We start from the raw sequence: 21,488 nt of genomic DNA on the forward strand, positions 1-21,488 counted from the left end.
GCACACGGTTCACAACGACTGGACCATTGTCATCACAGTAACATGATTAGTGAGGATGTGTGTGATTTATAGGACTACTGTTCCACCCATATTCGCTTCTCACCTTCCAATATTTCATGGATTGAACAATTTAATATGTCAACTTTCAGGATGAATCAAACCACTATTTCTTTTATAGTATAATATACAAGATCAGAGTATTTTTTTATCGACCAATTGGTGCTGAAATGAAGACGAATATACAGTTGAAGTCGGAAGTTTACATACACCTTAGCCAAATACATTTTAACTGAAATTACATGTCAGGAATTTTGAAAAACTGGGCTTAAATGTTTTTGGCTAAAGTGTATGTAAACTTCTGACTTCATCTGTATATAAACCTGATCATCTGTTGAAGAAATTGAACAACAATCTCAGTGCAAGAGGCATCACTATAGTCCCTGGTTCGTATCCAGGCTGTATCACATCCGGCTGGGATTGGGAGTCCCATAGGGCGGTGCACAATTGGCTCAGCTTCATCTGGGTTTTGCTGGGGTAGGCTGTCATTATAAATTAGAATGTGTTCTTAAATGACATGCCTAAGTAAAGGTTACTTTGTAATGTCTTTTGTTTGGTAAAATGTTTTGTAAATATGAATTCACATTTGTAATGCCACCAAAAAAACAATGAAAAATACACTTCTTTTTTTGTTTCTACTTGATCATAACAAGCTGTAACTGGACTTAGGCATATTACTTATGTCATGCCTGTAATGTCATTAAATGTGAAGATTTTATCAAATCAATACTCTATGTGTAATTATTATTACGTGATTAAACTAATGGCACCACGGAAAATGTTGATTTACAGAGCTATATTATTCAGAATATAACTCTTCAGATATTTTAATATCTGATCGATTAGTCATTGTCATGAATGTATTATTATTATTATTATTACCTTGTTATTCTCATTCCAAACATTGTAAAATGATTGGTTACCTGCACGAACCATAGTATAAATTATCATTCAGCAATATACAAATTGGCTTAATTATTGATTTACTAACTAACTAAATAATCTCAGAAGTACATAACAAACAAACAGTAGATATTGGTTACTAACAATGATAGAAAAGTCCCTAGTGGGCTAAGCCGATGTGACAGCTTGGTAGACAAAATGAAAGGGGTGGGGCTAAGAAAGAGCGGGAACGAAAAAAATGGATTCATTGCACACAGTCTATTATTATATTCATTGAATTGCTAAATCTTTGCACATGAACGGCTGCTCATTCAAGAATAATTACAATGTATATATATTTACGTTGTTGTCGTTGTTGTCTTCTCTGTTGGAATCCTTGATCGTCCTGTAGGGTTCATCAGAGTCTCAGATTAACATTAATTGAAGTCATAAAGTATTTTGTGGTTGTAGTTGGTTAGAATGGATACTTCAGAGTACCCTTCAGAAATGTTCCCATAGATTAGGTGCTTCGGCGGTTGTCTGTATTCTCGTCCTAGGTTTATGTAATTTCTACCTGCAGCCTAGTAATTTGTGTCGTCTAGAATTTCTCATTTATTCTGTAGTGAATCGATAGTCTCTGAGTTGAACCATTTCCAGCCGTGAAGCCAATGTGCCACGTGGTGTAGTCTTGTCCTTTGATAGAGTTGTAGTTTAAACCACTTCACACACCACTGTCATGTCTTTCGCATCATTAAATGTGAAATCTAATCAATATTATGTGATTAAACTAATCATGTAAATGTAATTAACTAGGTAGTCAGGGCACCAAGGAACTCTTTACCTCACGTCAATCTTATTCCAAATGTCGTAAATTGTTGGTCACCGGTGAGTCACCCTACAAATATTGTCATTTATTTTCTCACCCTCCAGGCTAAGATTTTCCATGAATATTCTCTGTTGATGCCAGGCAATCACATGTTGTCTCTTGGTGTTTGTGTTTGTAACATCATATGTGTGTACTTGTAAGTGTGTGTCTGTCTATGCTTGCATTATTCTGCATAGTGTGCTGTGCTGATACAGTAGGTGTGTTTATATGTGTGCATATCTGTGTCTGAATCTGTGTGGCAGGTCTGGCAAGGAACCAAGTACATCTCCTTTGAGGAGCACCAGCGGTACAGTGAGTCTTTCACCTGCATGCAGTGCTCCGTGTCTCTAGTGGGTGAGGTCACGACCTTATGACCTTGTAACAATCCAGCAAATGGTCGCACCACACTCGAAACATTACTACTACAACGTATTCTGAAACACCACAACAAATCCCTACCCAGCAAGAAGTGACAGAGGATGGTCACGATATTTACCTTTAATTGTTTTATTGTTGTTGTTGTTTCATTGCTAGTGTGATGATTTTGAGGACAGGACCCTTTGATGTCCACCTGTAGCTTCCCTTTTCAAGAGAAGTAATATAATTGTTTGCCAAGTTAAATGTATAATTCACAGAACAATTTAACTTGTGATGATCTACATGACAAAGGAATGTAGTTGACCCCAATAATTTTGTCTGCACATTAGTCTGTCCTGTTTGCGTGTTATGTGTTCATCATTATTCACATCAATGTAGTAGTTGTTTTGTAGTAGTTCAAATAAGGTGACAATCTTTTGTTCAACTAAAAAATGTGACCCTCTTTTATGTATGCCTAAAATTGAATGTATCTGTCGTGTTAAATGAATGACACTGCTTTGCTTTAATTAATAAAACGTATGTGATCATGCCCTTTTGTCCTTTGCACCAAAGATTTTGAGGGCTGTTTCTGGGAAGAAACCTGTAGCAATGATGCCACCCAGAGGACGTAACCAATTATGTCAGGTCACACACACAGTGCACTAAACTTGCTGCAAAATAGACAACAGTGTATACTGTACATAGAAAAGTTGTAAGTCCTCTCTGGCTTATTTAAAAGGCTGAAACACTTTTCAAATAAACATGACATCTTGGAAGAGCACTTTCTTTCCCATATTACAGAAAGGCCTGTTACATTTCTATAACATTCTGAATGTTGCACCATACCAAACATACCCCAGTTTATACTGAATTGTTCACCTACTGTTTCCTGACACATTTGCGACTGACCACAAACCAAACACTACAATTCATTTGAGGTTTTGTGGCACGTCAAAATATAATTCCTCAACACACAGATTGTTTTCATCCTTGTAAAACTGTTTTATGGTTTAACTTGTGGTGGCATTGTGCAATTGTACTCCTAGGCTGAGAATAAGTGGTGTAAAAGGCTGACACAGACTTCCTCTCAGGATGGGAGTCACATGATGAGGTCAAACTACACTTCACATGAGAAGGGATTTCTAACAACACAAGATCGAGGTATGGACAATTTATTAGAATAAATATGAATAGATGTTCATCTAAACCCCGTGAATATACTTTTTCATTTGATTATAGATTTACATTATTGTCTGTGTGACAACATTGGTGAAATACATTTCATTTCCAACTTTTTTGGGTTCAGTTGTAGATCATTGATGAAACATGATTTGCTTTATTTTTTTTGTCTAGGGTATTCTAATCTAATATCGAGAACAGCATCGGCATACATCAACAAATACAGCAGCAATGAGTTTGAAAGCCTTCACTCAAGTGCAAGTCTATGAAAAACTTCCCAACCCTAAAGAAAAAGACAAATTCAGCATCCATAGCCTGGAGTGTTATGACAGAAATATATACATTGGAACCAAAGACTCATTGGTCCAACACCTTATCCTACCCAGCAGCAGTGACACGAAGGACTCCAGTCAAAGTCCTCGGGAGGGGAGGATGAAACTGCTAGGCTCAAGCAGCCCAGTCACCCAATTAAGGGTGATACCAGTTCTCAATCACCTTCTGGTTCTGTGGGATCGTTCCGTTAGCGCCCTAAACATGTTCTCCCTAGAACCCCTTCCTTTCCTGAAGCGGATCCAACACGTGTCTTTCTTTGAGGTGTGTGAATCGGCACTGTCAACCTCATCGCAGTCTGTGTGTGTGGAGCTGGTGACAGCTTCTAGCAGGAGCAGAGTGGTCCGGATCCATGTTGTGGGGGTGGAGAGATGGGATTGTGTTAAAGAGGTGTCTCTACCCCAGGAACCTGTGGCCTTAGCTGTGTATGATAACACTTTGTGTGTGGCCACCAGTGACAGGTATTTCCTCCACGACCACAAGAGTGGAAGCACCGTTGATCTCTTCCCTCACAACCTGAGCAGGCAGAATATCATTGTGAGCACCGCAGGAAAAGGGGAATTCCTTTTAAATGGGCCCGGCTCCTTGGGTAAGAGCTGCTGTCATGAAAGCAATTACACTCGCACGCAGCACATGCTCTGTGCCCTTCAAAAGAATGCCTGTGGACAAACACACCAGACGCAGACACCTTATAGACAGCTACTTTGTCTGATTTTATAGTCAAGCATTGTGCCTGTACATAATATAAACAACTACACACTAGTAGTTGTATAAATGGTCATGTTTATATCGCCGTTCATCACGGCAGTGAACACAGAAGGATACAAATCCACTGCTGGGAAAAGTATAGATTTCCTGTTTTTACACATTTACTGTAAGATATCGTTATAAACTACAAAATGAGTGGCTAATATGTGTTATTTAAAATAACGTGTTGGTTGGTACAATTTACGTATCTATAGGATATTTGTTGTATAGATGTACTATTATTTATTTTCCACAGGCATGTTTGTCATGAAGAATGGCATATGCCAGCGGCCTCCAGTGCAGTGGTCTGAGGAGCTGTTGGCAGCGGTGGTGTGTTACCCTTACATCCTGGCCCTGCAGCCTCAGGCTCTCTATGTCTACAGTATGGTGGATCAGCATCTCAAACAGACTGTGCCTCTGCTTAGGGCCAGGGGCCTACTCTCAACAACAGGTACACTGTAAAACCATCCTGTTATTATCACTCTTGGAGCGGCAGCATAGCCTAGTGGTTAGAGCGTTGGACTAGTAACCGAAAGGTTGCAAGATCGTAATCCCCGAGCTGACAAGGTACAAATCTGTCGTTCTGCCCCTGAGCAAGGCAGTTAACCCACTGTTCCTATTGAAAATATTGAAAATAAGAATTTGTTCTTATTAACTGACTTGCCTAAAGGTAAAATAAAATAAAAACTCTAAATCATTGTATAAACTGAATAGAGTAGATTACCGTAAAAAAAACAGCATTATGTGAAAATATTCAACGTCTGGGAAATATTTTACGTATTTTGGACATTACCATAAAATATGCTATACAAAATACAGTAGCAGTTCACTTACTGACTGTATTTGTGAATTTTCAAAATATAACGGTATAATGGTTGACAAAATCAAAGTACATTCTTTAATGTAAGAAATATGTTATTTGGTGCTGCATTTCCAATGGCTTGTAACTTCCACCCCACAGAAAAAAGTACAGTACAGTATTTTGGAGCGCCCAAACCTTTTGACCACTAGTGGGTGCATGGTATTGTTGTTTCTGGCTCATTAACATATTTTGAGGCATGCCTTGTGTGCCTTGTGATGTTCCAAGAGTGCTGTACCAATTTAACTGAAATGTGGTAGTGGTGTCCTATAAATTAAATGTATATAAGCGACATTTTGGAGTTTCTGCAAATCTTAAACCTTTAATGGTTGAGTATTTGACATGTCCTTTGGTCTGTTTAGCCCCGTCACTATTTGGAAGCCTTTGTTAAGGCCTCTAGAATTGCAAGTGATATAAATGACCAAATTGTGATCTTATATCACTTGCACTTCTGGAGGCCTTAACAAAGGCTTCCAAACTGGCATTCCTTGATATGCTGTAATATGTAAACACATTACCTAGCAGCCAACCTGCTTGCAGCAATTCAATGTAATTATGGTAAAATACTGTAAAATACAAACCCCATTTCACCCCCAATTAATTAAATTAATGAATTAACCCATTCGTTCATTCATTACAATTACCATAATACGATCACTGTATTGCATTATACTGTTGTTTTACTGTAACTTACAGGCAGCCAGTTGCTTACTTACAATAAAAACAATAGTAAAAAAAGATCACAGTAACAGTATTGAATACTGCAAAAATACAGTATGGTAACATACTGTACCTTTTTCTGCAGTAATTTACAAGAAATGGTTTACAGTGTATTTGACCAACAAATCAATCAAGCTGCCACCCAATAACACATTTAAATGTTTATTCATTTCATTCAGTCAGTCAGTCAGTCAGTGACAATGACAATGTGACAATGTTTAATTGTGGTCATTCTGCATACTGTGACTTCCACTCTGGTTCAAATACTCTGTTTTGGGTTTCTGTCAGAACATGTCAATGTTATCCTCTCTTTAGAGGGTGTGTACGTTTTTATGGAGAGAGAGATCCTCGGTTTGTCCCATGTACCATTTGAGGAGCAGATCCAAACCCTGGTAAGGTATGAGAGAGTGGAGGAGGCACTGGGACTGCTTGGTGGAGTTCAAGCTCATCTTCCACAGGTTTCTTACAAGGTAATCCCTGACAATAAACAGGATCTCCTTTTGACTCTGAATCAAATTGCCTAACTGAACACCAAGAATAAGAACTACAACTCTCACGTAATTAATCAAACATGGTTATGACTTTGAAAATGAAAGGAAAGTCGAACCCAGACAATGCAAGCTCTTGTACCCAAGGGTTCTTACAAGGTAAAACACAGATTTTAACAAATTTAACAGATGATTAATCTCTCATCTTCCTTGACTCTTCCATCCTAGAAAATAAAGACAAAAACAAATCCAACTATTCACATATTCACAAGTTAGGAGACTGCAGAATAAAGCAGCAAGGATTATTTTAAGGTGGAGATATGGTTCTTCTGTTGCAGTCATGCGCCGTGTTCTTGGTTGGTCATCAATCGACAAGTTATTGAAAAAAACAACATTATTATTTTATTTTATAATATACATAATTTAAAACGGCCAAGTTCTATTCACAACGGTATTCAGTTGGTAAGAGACAGACATTCCGTAAATACTAGGAATAGATTGTCCACCATGTGTTATCCAGACAGAAAAGAGAAATAGGCAAAAGAACATTTCGATTTAGAGCAATAAAGGAATGGAATAAATTAACTGAGCAAACTAGAAACCTTTCAATATATAGATTTAAACATTATTTTAAAAAAAAATTAATATAGTATATAGAAATGTTGTGGGACTATAGTAGATGAAGAATCAATATTTTTTATATGTGAAAGTGTGTTTGTATTATAAATTGTATTTTAATGTTTAAGGACTCTTGGAAGATTAGTCCAAATTCGGACTAAAAGAGATCCAAATCAAATCAAAATCAAATCAAACATACTACAATAGCCTAATCCACAAGACTACAAGTTCAAAATTGCATCAGAACCTTATTCTATATTACAACTTTATAACTGATGTGTAGACAACATTAAATAAATGAATACCCTCATAACATGGTATATAATGTAATATTTCATCGGGGTAATCATGTTCATCAGTTATTGAGCTGCACATGGTGTATGATGAAGGCAACAGATGGTATCAGAGATTTGTTGGAATCATGGTAGATTCTCAAGTTATAGGTTGAGGGTTGAATTGAGTATTCTTGAATGAATATGCCTTCTGTTCATGACTTTTTCATTATACTTTGTCTGTCTCGAAAGCTTTGAAATCTGGGTTTGTGGGTACTAAATTTAGACATACATTAACGTGTTGCTCGTAAGATTTAGTTGCAAATACATTAACTTCAGCCCCAGTGACTTGAGAAAAATAAATTGATTTAAAATATGCTTATTTGTAAATATGTACCAGATCTTAGAAGATAAGTGATATTATTTGAGTTGACAAATGTTGTATTTGATTTGACAGGAGCTGCATAAGATCATCACTTGCATGGATGGATTCATTCAATTCTACCAGGGGTATTTTTCAGAGGCCAAAGAACTTTTTATGTGAGGACAGTCCTTTTCCACATCTTATTTTCAGTATGGACCCCTAAATTTAAAGAGACTACCTTCAATCATAGTAAAAGTAGATCATGTCACTAGCATTATGTATTGCTTTGTTATAACAGTTTGAATTATTAGTTCTGCTGTCTGTTGAAATATTTCAATAATGTTTCAATCATTCATTCCTGTTTTTGACAGCAAAGGGGAGTTGGACCCTAGAGAACTCATCAGCTTGTATCCAGAGATGGAACCACTCTGTGAGACCTTTCATTCCCAGCTGGTCAAAGTGAACAATGCAAAGGAGCTCTTGGCACTACGGCAAGAGGACAGGACCACATTTCAACAGTATCTAGACTTCCTGGGCGATTTCCTAATGGTGGTTCGAGGGACGAAGCAGGGAGTTGAGTGCAGTGAGGATATCGATACTGCACAACTGAGAATGTACACAGAGCAAGGTGACAGAGTAGACCTGGATGCACTTGTGTCCTCTCCCAATTCCTGCTCAATTGACAAATGTGTGCCTCTCCTTGAGCTGCACAAGAGGTGAGAATGGGTGGCTGTTCAGTATAAACTGAGAACAACATATTTGAATCTTGCAATGCTTCATTTAATATAATACTGCTATAATTTCATTATACTGTCATCTCAGATTTTTCACACTTGGATTACTCTACCAGAGTCATGGTCACCATATCAAAGCAATCCAGGTAATCTCTGAGTTTAGCATTCAATAAATAGATGATTTGCATTTATTTTAGCCAGTCTAATCAATAGCATATTCTTTGTATCTTACTTTGTACCATCTTTGTGTTATAAGACAGTGAACAATGAGATAATGTAGTTTCTGCTTAAATTAGGATTTCAGACCATACTGAAAATAAGATGTGTAAAAGTACGGTCATCACAAATGTTATTTGACCTTGGTTGACTTCGGGTAGAACTTAAAGTCCTTATGATGTTGCAGACTTGGGTGAAAATTACTGATGGGCAATATGAAGACAGCTCATGTTCAAATGTGTATGAGCACATTGTGAGAACTCTCAGTCGACTAAAACAGAGAGACGTGGTTTGGACGTTTGCAGACTGGGCTCTCCAAAGAAACCAGGAGGTATCTGAGTATCCATATAGCGCAACTGTAGAAAAGTATAAAAAATATTATAATTATAATAAATAACATCATTATTTGATCGGAACTATACCTCATGTTGACCGATTTTAGTGTAATTTCTTTACTGTAACATTTAAGGTTGGAATCCAGATTTTCACAAAAAGAGATCCAGAAGACCAAGACACATTTGCACAGGAGGATGTCCTCACTTTTTTAAAGAATTACTCTCTAGCTTTGATGTTGTTCCTGGAATTTCTGGTCCATGATTTGAAAAGCAAGGTTGGTACCACCAGTATATCAATAGCACCACACCACTTTTACCCATATTAAACTGTTGTTTGAAATGAATTAAAGGCACATATTTGTATCCCCCCCTTTTTATCATTTCTCAGGAGGAGAAGCATCATACCCTTTTGGCCACCGCATATGTCACCCATATACTCAGAGCCTTACAGAATGGAAAGGGTACGGATTCAGATGGAGGAATGACCAGAGATAAACTGCAACAGTTGCTGTGGCAGTCTTCCCTCTATGACACCATGACAGTACATGGTATGTGAGTCATATGAAAATGTATCATGCTTAATGAATGTAGGAAGTCCTTACTCACCTAACTATTTAATCAAAACTACTTAACAGGATAAATATAATTATTACTCTTGTTGCTCTAAGAATTATGTAGCTTACTAAACTCTATATTCATTCGGATTGATGTAGCTTAATAAACTTCTATTCATTCATCATTCATATTTGTTTTTTCTTCTCTCTCGAAACCTGATTCCCAGGTTAGATTGAATAGTGTGTGTGATTATTGTTTTATAATAATATAAGTATGACTGATATTACAGAGGCCATCCAGCCGACAGTCCTGCACACCGAGCAGGCCATCCTGCTCGGGAGAGCTGGTGACCACTATCAGGCCCTACAGACCTTGGTCCACAAAGAGAGAGACCTCCAGGTTGCAGGGGCCTACTGCAGGAGGGCTGCTGGGTGGCAGGAAAGGGAACTGGAACACACCCTTTTCCTCACCCTGCTCCGGATCTACCTGGGCTCCAATGAGCTAGCGAGTGCGGCCGTGGACCTGTTGAATGCCAACACTGCTGCTTTTGACCTGGATACAGTCCTCCAGGTTCTGCCGGATTCCTGGTCTGTTCAGCTGGTCTCCCAGTTCCTGTTGGGGTCCCTTCGAGGGACTTTCCATCAAAGACGAATGGCAGGGGTAGAGAGGGGCCTGGCCCAGGTAGAACTCCTTAGACACAAGTACACTTGGGTGAGCACACGCTTCAATATTTTCTCAGGGATGCACTTGCTTTGTTTACAATGGGAATCTTCAGGGTTTCCGTAATGCGGAAGTAGACTCCGTTTTATTAGTACATGTTGTGCATTGTATTCATATTCATCTCTTGTCCCCTCAGGCCCAAGCCTCAAAAAGAATGCTGAAATTGGATAAGGGTCTGGTGTGCAATACCTGCCAGAAGGATCTCACAGAGCCAGAGTTTGTGTGTAGTCTTAGGGGTGAGCTGGTTCACACTAACTGTGGAAGCTACACAGAGTAGCTTCCACAAATCCAATGCAAGTCAATGGTACCTATATTAGCATTTTCTAATTTCACTTCAAAATCCTCTGTAAGTAACTTCATTCAGTTACACAATCCATTTTTAGATACTTTAGGATGATTTGGACATAATGCGCGGAAATGATAATAATTATAGGTACCATTGTTTTTTTTTTAACCTTTATTTAACTAGGCAAGTCAGTTAAGAATAAATCCTTATTTACAATGACGGCCTACCTTGGAACAATGGGTTAACTGCCTTGTTCAGGGGCAGAACGACAGATTTTTACCTTGTCACCACGGGGATTACGATCCAGCAACCTTTCGGTTACTGGCCCAACAGTCTGACCACTAGGCTACCTGCCGCCCCAAATCCAATTATTTGCATTGAATTTGTGCCACAATTGTTAAAAAGTTAGCATTTGAAACAGTGGTCAGGGAAACAAAGCCAAAGCATGGATTGCTGTCATACCTTGTTGATAGACTGCTTACAGGGAAATAACTAATATGCCATTTTGCAATTAGGATGAACTATCCCTTTAAGGCAGCAACATTCGACAGCCGTGCAAGGGGTGTGACGAATTCCACTAGGCACTGTGTCTGCTTCTTACCCAATCATTAGTTTCACGTTTTATGGGGAATTTGCAATCTTACTGGTCCAAACACACTGAGTTATACTAAACATTAGGAACACCTCCTAATATTGAGTTGCATTCCCTTTTGCCCTCAGAACAGCCTCAATTCGTCAGGGCATGGACTCTACTAGGTGTCGAAAGCCTTCCACAGGGATGCTGGCCCATGTTTACTCCAATGCTTCCCACAGTTGTGTCAATTGGCTGGATGTCCTTTGGGTGGTGGACAATTCTTGATACACACAGGAAACTGTTGAACGTGAAAAACCGAGCAGCGTTGCAGTTCTTGACACACTCAAACCGGTGCGCCAGGCATCTACTACCATACCCCGTTTAAAGGCACTTCAATCTTTTGTCTTGCCCATTGACCTTCTAAGTGGTACACAAACACAATTCATGTCTCAAGGCTTAAAAATCCTTCTTTAACCTGTCCCCTCCCTCTACACCAGTGGTTCCCAAAATGTTTCTAGTCCCGTACCACTTCAAACATTCAACCTCCAGCTGCGTACCCTCTCTAGCACCAGGGTCAACGCACTCTCAAATGTTGTTTTTTGCCATCATTGTAAGCCTGCCACACAAACACTATACGATACATTTATTAAACATAAGAATGAGTGTGAGTTTTTGTCACAACCCGGCTCGTGGGAAGTGACAAAGAGCTGTTGAAGGACCAGGGCACAAATAATAATTGAATAATACTCAATAATTTTCATTCTTTATTTAGCGATCTTACATATAAAACATTTTTTGTTCATCAAAAATGGTGAAGGGTGTGCTTGAAAGGATGCACATAACTCTGCAACCTTGGGTTGTATTGGAGAGAGTCTCAGTCTTATATCCTTTTCCACACACAGTCTGTGCCTGTATTTCGTTTTCATTCTAACGAGGGCCGAGAATCCACTCTCACATAGGTACGTGATTGCAAAGGGCATCAGTGTCTTAACAGCACGATTTGCCAAGGCAGGATACTCCGAGTGCAGCCCAATCCAGAAATCGTCTTTCAAGCTGTCAGGCATTCCCTTGGCAGCAAGAGCCTCTCGGTAGATGCTGCAGTGTACCCAAGTGGCTTCGGGAGCAACTGCTTGCACACGAGTTACCACTCCACTATGTCTCCCTGTCATGGCTTTTGCACCATCAGTACAAATACCAACATATCTTGACCACCAAAGTCCATTTCATGTCACAAAGCTGTCCAGTACTTTAAAAATATTCTCTCATGTTGTCCCAGTTTCCAGTGGTTTGCAAAAGAGGATGTCTTCCTTAATTGACCACCCATGAACGTAACGGACATATACCAGGAACTGTGCCGGGCCCGCCACGTCTGTTGACTCATCCGCTGTAATGCATAGAATTCACTGGCTTGTATGCGAAAGCAGTAATTGTTGAAAAACATCTCCTGCCATTTCACTGATGTGTTGTGAAACAGTGTTGTTTGATTAAGTAATTGTCTGTATAGTTTTTTGGCCCTTTCCACCAGCATTGTCCCAGCCATATCTGTGGCAGCAGGAAGAATTAAGTCCTCCACAATAATATGGGTCTTGCCTGTCCTAGCCACTCGATAGCTCACCATATAAAATGCGTCTAGCCCCTTCTTATTAATGGTGTCTGTTGCTTTTATACATGTCCTAATACTCAAAAGTCATCTTTATTCTTGCTCAAAAAACTCCTGTGGCTTATTTTTCAAATTGTCATGTTTCGTTTCTAAATGTCTGCACAAGAGTGAAGGTTTTCCACGAGAGAATAACAGTTGATGTGATTGGATGTTAATTATTTGACTAGGATACATGTATTTGACATTGTGTTGTTATTTCCTAGAACAGTAGATGGTTTAATTTCATTTTGGGCCGTAAAACGAGGCTACTCAGGCGAGAAGAATATTCACCCAAATGTATATCCCGTTGGAAAATATAAATGTACTGTTTGAAAATGTGTCGAAAAATAAAAAAATAAAAATATGAATCACATTTTTATTTGGCGTACCCCCGACGGCATTGCGCGTACCTACCCCAGTTTGGGAATACCTGCTCTACACTGATTGAAGTGGATTTAACAGGTGACGTCAATAAGGGATAATAGCTTTCACCTGGATTCACCTGGTCAGTCTATGTCAAGGAGAGAGAAGGTGTTCTTAATGTTTTATATGCTCAGTGTGTAATATTTATTGCATACTAACAGTGTCTGTGGACTCAGTGTAGTACTCCAATTTAAGGACCATTCACCAGACACATTCCCCAATTAGAATAATGTAAATAAAATGTTTAAATAACCAAATTATACAATAACTTGTTTGAGGAAGTACACCATTGCCCATGATACAGCACGCAATGCACATGTTCACTGTGGTATGTCTAAACCATTTCCTTTAAAACCATAGACAGCAATAGTTATAATGTAAATCCACATTGAGGACTCTGTGGGACATACTGTATTCAATGATCAGACCGATATTTTGAATATGGAAACCACAAAGGGTAGAATTTGGCCATCCTGAAATAAATTTGACCATTTGGCCATCCTGTCCTGCTCTATGTCTCCACCCTCAATTTCCACTGTGTACATACATATGAAGATGGAAATAGAATGTTTGGTGTGTAAACGACCATATGCATGTGAAAGTTTTCTACTGCAGTTACTGTGTACAGTCGTGGCCAAAAGTTTTGAGAATGACACAAATATTAATTTTCACAGTCTGCTGCCTCAGTTTGTATCATGGCAATTTGCATATACTCCAGAATGTTATGAAGAGTGATCAGATGAATTGAAATGAATTGCAAAGTCCCTCTTTGCCATGCAAATGAACTAAAACCCCCAAAAACATTTCCACTGCATTTTAGCACTGCTACAAAAGGACCAGATGACATCATGTCAGTGATTCTCTTGTTAACACAGGTGTGAGTGTTGACGAGGACAAGGCTGGAGATCCCTCTGTCATGCTGATTGAGTTTGAATAACATACTGGAAGCTTCAAAAGGAGGGTGGTGCTTGGAATCATTGTTCTTCCTCTGTCAACCATGGTTACCTGCAAGGAAATACGTGTCGTCATCATTGCTTTGCACAAAAAGAGCTTCACAGGCAAGGATATTGCTGCCAGTAAGATTGCATCTAAATCAACAATTTATCGGATCATCAAGAAATTCAAGGAGAGCAGTTCAATTGTTGTGAAGAAGGCTTCAGGGCGCACAAGAAAGTCCAGCAAGCGCCAGGACCGTCTCCTAAAGTTGATTCAGCTGCGGGATCGGGGCACCAACAGTACAGAGCTTGCTCAGGAATGGCAGCAGGCAGGTGTGAGTGCATCTGCACGCACAGTGAGGCGAAGACTTTTGAAGGATGGCCTGGTGTCAAGAAGGGCAGCAAAGTAGCCACTTCTCTCCAGGAAAAACATCAGGGACAGACTGATATTCTGCAAAAGGTACAGGGATTGGACTGCTGAGGACTGGGTTAAAGTCATTTTCTCTGATGAATCTCATTTCCGATTGTTTGGGGCATCTGGAAAAAAGCTTGTCCAGAGAAGACAAGGTGAGCACTACCATCAGTCCTGTGTCATGCCAACAGTAAAGCATCCTGAGACCATTCATGTGTGGGGTTGCTTCTCAGCCAAGGGAGTGGGCTCACTCACAATTTTGCCTAAGAACACAGCCATGAATAAAGAATGCTACCAACACATTCTCTGAGAGAAACTTCTCCCAACCAGTTTGGTGACGAACAATTCCTTTTCCAGCATGATGGAGCACCTTGCTATAAGGCAAAAGTGATAACTAAGTGGCTCAGGGAACAAAACATCGATATTTTGGGTCCATGGCCAGGAAACTCCCCAGACCTTAATCCCATTGAGAGCTTGTGGCCAATCCTCAAGAGGCGGGTGGACAAACAAAAACCCACAAATTCTGACAAACTCCAAGCATTGATTATGCAAGAATGGGCTGCCATCAGTCAGGATATGGCCCAGAAGTTAAGGGCGGATTGCAGAGGTCTTGAAAAAGAAGGGTCAACACTGCAAATATTGACTCTTTGCATCAACTTCATGTAATTGTCAATAAAAGCCTTTAACACTTATGAAATGCTTGTAATTATACTTCAGTATTCCATAGTAACATCTGACAAAAATTTCCGAAGACACGTAGGCAGCAGACTTTATGAAAATGGACATGGCTGAAAATAAAAGTATTAATTACTCTATATTAAGGAAATACTAATTTATGTTGCAAATTAATTGTTCAAAAATAAAAACTCATTGTGTTTGAACACTAAATACTGTGTAATTCTACAACCACTGAGTTTGCTTTGACATCAAGTATTCCTCATTTTAAAACCCAGCTTCAGTAAATATAGAGAGTATTGTTATGAATAATCTTTAACACTTGTAAATGAGCTAGAAGGAAGGAGACATGTATCTATTTCTGTCACAATTAAGTAATTTAGGCCAATCATAAGTGCAAGTATTTCTTTATGCTCATAGTTTTTGGGAAAAGTGCCCAGGAGCAGAAGTCTGACATACATCTGGCAAGAGTTTAACGTCAGTTAACGCCAGTGTTTTCACGTGGACGGAGGGCATTTTACTCTTGCACTTTTTATTAGACCTAAGTGTGTTTCGATATGGTCGATAAGTTTCAAACCTGGCCTGGATGAGCTCTACGTGTGTTTTAGGTCTTGTGCAAGTTTCCCTCCTTCGTGGGTTCTGTTTAACACTGATTCTAGTTAAGCTCACTGACCGGCTGTGTTCAGCTGTGTCTGATGACCACTGGGTGTACCCTGCAAGGGGTCAATCTGGGACCGTGTCCACTCCCCTCCTTTCAGAGACACCTCCTGGAATAATGCTAATGTTGTTTTTGAATGGTTGTGCAACCCAACAAATGTTTTTTATTTGATGTCCCGCAACAGTTTTTTAAAAAACAACTTCAACATAAGCAACAAAGTATCCTGGGGTATGGGTCTCACTATGATTAAAAAAAGTATGTATGTAAGGACAGATACTGCTTCGATATTGGAGTTAACTGGAGTGAAATGGCTTTTCCTCCCGCTGTTAATGGCCTGTGTATGCAATCTGGTGCTATGTTACACGTGTGTGTCTGGGCAGGCGACAGCTCCCCTGGAGTTTGGCCCTGGATCTTTAAATGGCCCAGACCAGACGGTCATTTCACACATGAGGGAACAGGATGGATGCAAAAATCAACAGTTATAGAGCAAAGTATGGTTAGGAACCAGACATTGGTCTCCCATTATACATATCCACACCACAGACAAAGGAAGGAGGAAAAACAACATTCACTTCTTGTGCTTTTCTAAATGTAAAGGCACTCTGCATCTGAAAATGAAACTGTTTTGTTTTAGTTTGTGCATGCACCTTTATTGTTGTAGGCTAATTTCTTCTAATGTCTTTACAATCCATGTATTAGATTAGTTGTATAGAATCATATTCTCTATGAGCTGTCAGAGATCTGAGGTTTAAATGCGGTTCTCAGTCATTGTGCTATTAGAAGCTATTTTTAATGGCTCTACTTTACTTTATAATTCTGCAGAGTTTGTTCCAATATATTTCCAAATCACAGGAGGTTGGTAGCACCTTAATTGCGGAAGACTGGCTCGTGGTAATGGCTGGGGCAGAATAAGTGGAATGGTTTCAAACACATGGTTTCTATGTGTTTGATGCCATTCCATTCACTCCGTCCTCCCCTTCGCAGCCTCCACTTTTCCAAATCCAATCATTGTTCCAGTTCCAAAACAATTCCAATCACATATATGATCTGTTACAGGGAAAGGGACAATAACTGTTGTTTCCAATTTGGTAACAGCAGGTAGATAAATAAAGGTTAAATATATATATATATATATATTTAAATAAATAAATAAAACCTATGCGGAACCCATGTGAAGAATGAATATAAGATGGTGTGCATCCTACCCATTTTTAGACATTTAGCCACCAATTACTGCATCATGTCTCTTATGATGAATTGTTCTGTCTCTTAGTGATCACTGAAAGACAAGGCAAATCTTAATTTGCAAATCTTGGTAGCATTAATGGTAAGCTACAAGAAAACCTAGGATTGAATCTTCTTTCATTTCTACTATCCCTGACAAAACTAATGCTATAGCTGAGCACAGTAAGTACGTTAATAAATAGCCTTAAGGATGATCAAAACGTATCTATTTTTTCCTTCTAAGGCAACTCTGTAATTTCCATAGCTTTCTTTAACTTTGGGTTTGGAGAAGTGGCACTCTGGGAAATGTGTAGTGTGACCCACTGGAGACCCACCCAGTCCTCCCGTGTCGAGACATATTATGCTTTATCATGTATGCCACATCTGGTGGGTTGATCTCAAGGACTCAGTATCGAAGAACGGATTTTCCTCTGTCCATGTTGAGGTGATATACTGTAAATCAGTTTGGAACACTTAGGTATATTATTATTTGAATATTGGCTAATCTCACAAGAGATTCGTGCTAGTCATGGTGCTAGTCAGGGAGGGAGTTGTAAAAATGGAACTCAAAAGGTTAAGCAATGACTATAACTATTGACGATAGAGAAAGTTAACATCCTTCCACATGGAGGGGAAAAATCATTCCATGGCAGTGTGAGTTGTATTTGAGGTGTACTCCCACAAATGGACCATGTTTATCTCTTCGGAGATCATGCCAGGATAAATTGTACAAAAATAGAAATAGCTGTTATAAACAAATCATTTTAGTTCATTCCGTGTCCTGAAGTCAGCCATAAATCTGTTTCTCAGCTACTTAAGTGATATTAGCTTAATGGTCTGTACTGTACATGTAATGACTCCATTTTATACAAGAATAAGCCTTGGTTTATGGCAAATGACACCTACTGGCACCCTACCGGTTTTGCATAGGGCCCTCCATTGTTTGTTTTATCAGATTCTGTACCTAACCCATCATTTTCATAACATTCAGAAGTTGTTGAGAGCTGGAGGATCTACAATGAGTAATTTTGAAAGCAACAGAACCATTCCTGAGGCAATGAGATCCACATGGGTCCTGAATTGTCAAACGTGTTTCATGTCCACTTCTCATCTCTAGCTCTAGCTCATTGGTGTTTCTGCACAGCAGAATCTACAGTATTGAATCAACACTGATAGTTTTAAATTTAACTCTGGGCCAATGTGTATATGGGTCCACGCATTGCAGTGTTAAATTAACACTGCGCTTGGTGCTAACACTGTTACACTATGTGAGTGTTAGGCAATAACACCTCATATAGTACTTTTAACCGTTATGACAAGGTTGCTCAATGTTGGGTTAAGGGCGTTACAATATTATTTACAATTCTTTATTGTCACATGTTCTTATATCAGAATTTACAAAGAACTGTCAACGGACATGCTCAAACTTGAATCTTTTACCTCTTTGTGTGGATTTCCCGGAAGACGACACTTTGTTACTCATTGCTGCCTTTCACAGTTTGGAAAGTGCATTACACATTTGTTCACAAAAAAAGGGAAATGGGAAATGGGGAAAAAAGGAAATTGCACTGCCATCTAATCCTATATATACAGTGCCTTGCGAAAGTATTCGGCCCCCTTGAACTTTGCGACCTTTTGTCACATTTCAGGCTTCAAACATAAAGATATAAAACTGTATTTTTTTGTGAAGAATCAATAACAAGTGGGACACAATCATGAAGTGGAACGACATTTATTGGATATTTCAAACTTTTTTAACAAATCAAAAACTGAAAAATTGGGCGTGCAAAATTATTCAGCCCCTTTACTTTCAGTGCAGCAAACTCTCTCCAGAAGTTCAGTGAGGATCTCTGATCCAATGTTGACCTAAATGACTAATGATGATAAATACAATCCACCTGTGTGTAATCAAGTTTCCGTATAAATGCACCTGCACTGTGATAGTCTCAGAGGTCCGTTAAAAGCGCAGAGAGCATCATGAAGAACAAGGAACACACCAGGCAGGTCTGAGATACTGTTGTGGAGAAGTTTAAAGCCGGATTTGGATACAAAAAGATTTCCCAAGCTTTAAACATCCCAAGGAGCACTGTGCAAGAGATAATATTGAAATGGAAGGAGAATCAGACCACTGCAAATCTACCAAGACCTGGCCGTCCCTCTAAACGTTCAGCTCATACAAGGAGAAGACTGATCAGAGATGCAGCCAAGAGGCCCATGATCACTCTGGATGAACTGCAGAGATCTACAGCTGAGGTGGGAGACTCCTTCCATAGGACAACAATCAGTCGTATATTGCACAAATCTGGCCTTTATGGAAGAGTGGCAAGAAGAAAGCCATTTCTTAAAGATATCCAAAAAAGTGTTGTTTAAAGTTTGCCACAAGCCACCTGGGAGACACAACAAACATGTGGAAGAAGGTGCTCTGGTCAGATGAAACCAAAATTGAACTTTTTGGCAACAATGCAAAACGTTATGTTTGGCGTAAAAGCAACACAGCTCATCACCCTGAACACACCCTATCCCCACAGTCAAACATGGTGGTGGCAGCATCATGGTTTGGGTCTGCTTTTCTTCATTAGGGACAGGGAAGATGGTTAAAATTGATGGGAAGATGGATGGAGCCAAATACAGGACCATTCTGGAAGAAAACCTGATGGAGTCTGCAAAAGACCTGAGACTGGGATGGAGATTTGTCTTCCAACAAGACAATGATCCAAAACATAAAGCAAAATCTACAATGGAATGGTTCAAAAATAAACATATCCAGGTGTTAGAATGGCCAAGTCAAAGTCCAGACCTGAATCCAATCGAGAATCTGTGGAAAGAACTGAAAACTGCTGTTCACAAATGCTCTCCATCCAACCTCACTGAGCTCGAGCTGTTTTGCAAGGAGGAATGGGAAAAAATGTCAGTCTCTCGATGTGCAAAACTGATAGAGACATACCCCAAGCGACTTACAGCTGTAATCGCAGCAAAAGGTGGCGCTACAAAGTATTAACTTAAGGGGGCTGAATAATTTTGCACGCCCAATTTTTCAGTTTTTTATTTGTTAAAAAAGTTTGAAATATCCAATAAATGTCTTTCCACTTCATGATTGTGTCCCACTTGTTGTTGATTCTTCACAAAAAGAAAAAGTTGCAGCGTACTGCAGCACAGCTTGCATGGCCAACCATTGGAACCATTAATGCTAGTTAGTGCTAGTTTGACCACCAGAAGGCATCTTTGAGAAGCACTTGATAGCCTTCAATAGTGGCTGTACTAGAGAATTTAACATATTTTTTGTAAGAACATAGTATATGGGACTGATTTTAAGAAATTTTGCTTAATGAATTTGATTAATATTATGGTGTTTCTATTCCAAGAAAAATGGAGTGGAAAGATGGAATGGAAAATATGGCGCTGTACAAAGTGTCAGTCCGGTGCGCTCGGTGCCAACTCCCCGTACTTGCCGTGCGAAAATGAGCATCCAGCCAGGATGAGTTGTGCCGGCTCAGCGCTCCTGGTCTCCAGTACGCCTCCTCGGTTCAGCAGTAGGTTACAGTACTAAGAGCACAACATTTCCACACACTAATTGTATAATTGTAGTCTAACCAATACCCAAAAGGAGATTCAGTGAATATAAAAATCTCATTGATTTATCAAGACCAGTCCCCATGCTTGTCTCAGTGCGCAAATAGTGACCACAGTGGGTAGGCAATTGCTTAAAATCCTATTGCGCCTAACTTTGCTATGATCTTTAAATAAATAAGACCTACACAACTTTTAACAGCACATTACTCAACACTAGTGAGATTACATATGGGTCTCCCGGTGGAGGCCAGCACTGGTATCGAACCTGTCGCAAAGCAATTTTGCACTGCGATGCAGTGTCTTCGGGAGGGCTATTTAGATACTGTACATGGTGTCCAGGTCAGGATAACCAAAACATTTCTTTATTAAAGGGTATCAGAAATAATGTTGGTTCTTATTTATTTTGATACAAAGCCATGAATGAGTGAGTCACTCAGCTTTATGTAGGTGCCGGGCTATATGACTGTGCCATCAACTAATAATATATAATGATATTTTGGAGATTATTTATTTATTTATTTTGAATGAAAGTGAGCGATTGTAAACTGAATAAAGGCCAAAATAATATTTGTGAAGGCCAAAACATTTATTTCTGTTTTTAGAGGGAGAGAAACGCTGGGCCAATTGCACGCCGCCCAAAAGGACTCCCAATCACGGTCGGATGTGATTAATAATAATAATAATACTTTTTGTTCTATTATTTGTTTTGTCTTTTCTGGTAGATGAAACTGAAATTGCAACCAATCACGGCCGGTTGTGACACAGCCAACCTAACTAAGAAATACATTGGACGA

General features: G+C 39.3%; 1 protein-coding gene across 1 annotated transcript; it reads left to right on the forward strand.

The window, feature by feature from the left end:
* Positions 1 to 2,067: 2,067 nt before the first annotated feature.
* si:ch211-266g18.9 (transforming growth factor-beta receptor-associated protein 1) lies at positions 2,068 to 13,159 on the forward strand. The gene is made up of 12 exons (XM_021584358.3): positions 2,068 to 3,322; positions 3,515 to 4,259; positions 4,674 to 4,868; positions 6,312 to 6,466; positions 7,832 to 7,914; positions 8,110 to 8,454; positions 8,561 to 8,618; positions 8,876 to 9,019; positions 9,158 to 9,298; positions 9,412 to 9,571; positions 9,868 to 10,289; positions 10,435 to 13,159. Exons 2-12 carry the CDS (start codon positions 3,572 to 3,574, stop codon positions 10,573 to 10,575), a joined length of 2,532 nt encoding a protein of 843 aa, XP_021440033.3. The 5' UTR covers positions 2,068 to 3,322; positions 3,515 to 3,571; the 3' UTR covers positions 10,576 to 13,159.
* Positions 13,160 to 21,488: the final 8,329 nt, after the last annotated feature.

The sequence above is a fragment of the Oncorhynchus mykiss genome, chromosome 25 (genome assembly GCF_057628025.1).
Source record: "Oncorhynchus mykiss isolate SJ-2025 chromosome 25, ASM5762802v1, whole genome shotgun sequence".
In the NCBI taxonomy this organism is placed as follows: domain Eukaryota; kingdom Metazoa; phylum Chordata; class Actinopteri; order Salmoniformes; family Salmonidae; genus Oncorhynchus; species Oncorhynchus mykiss.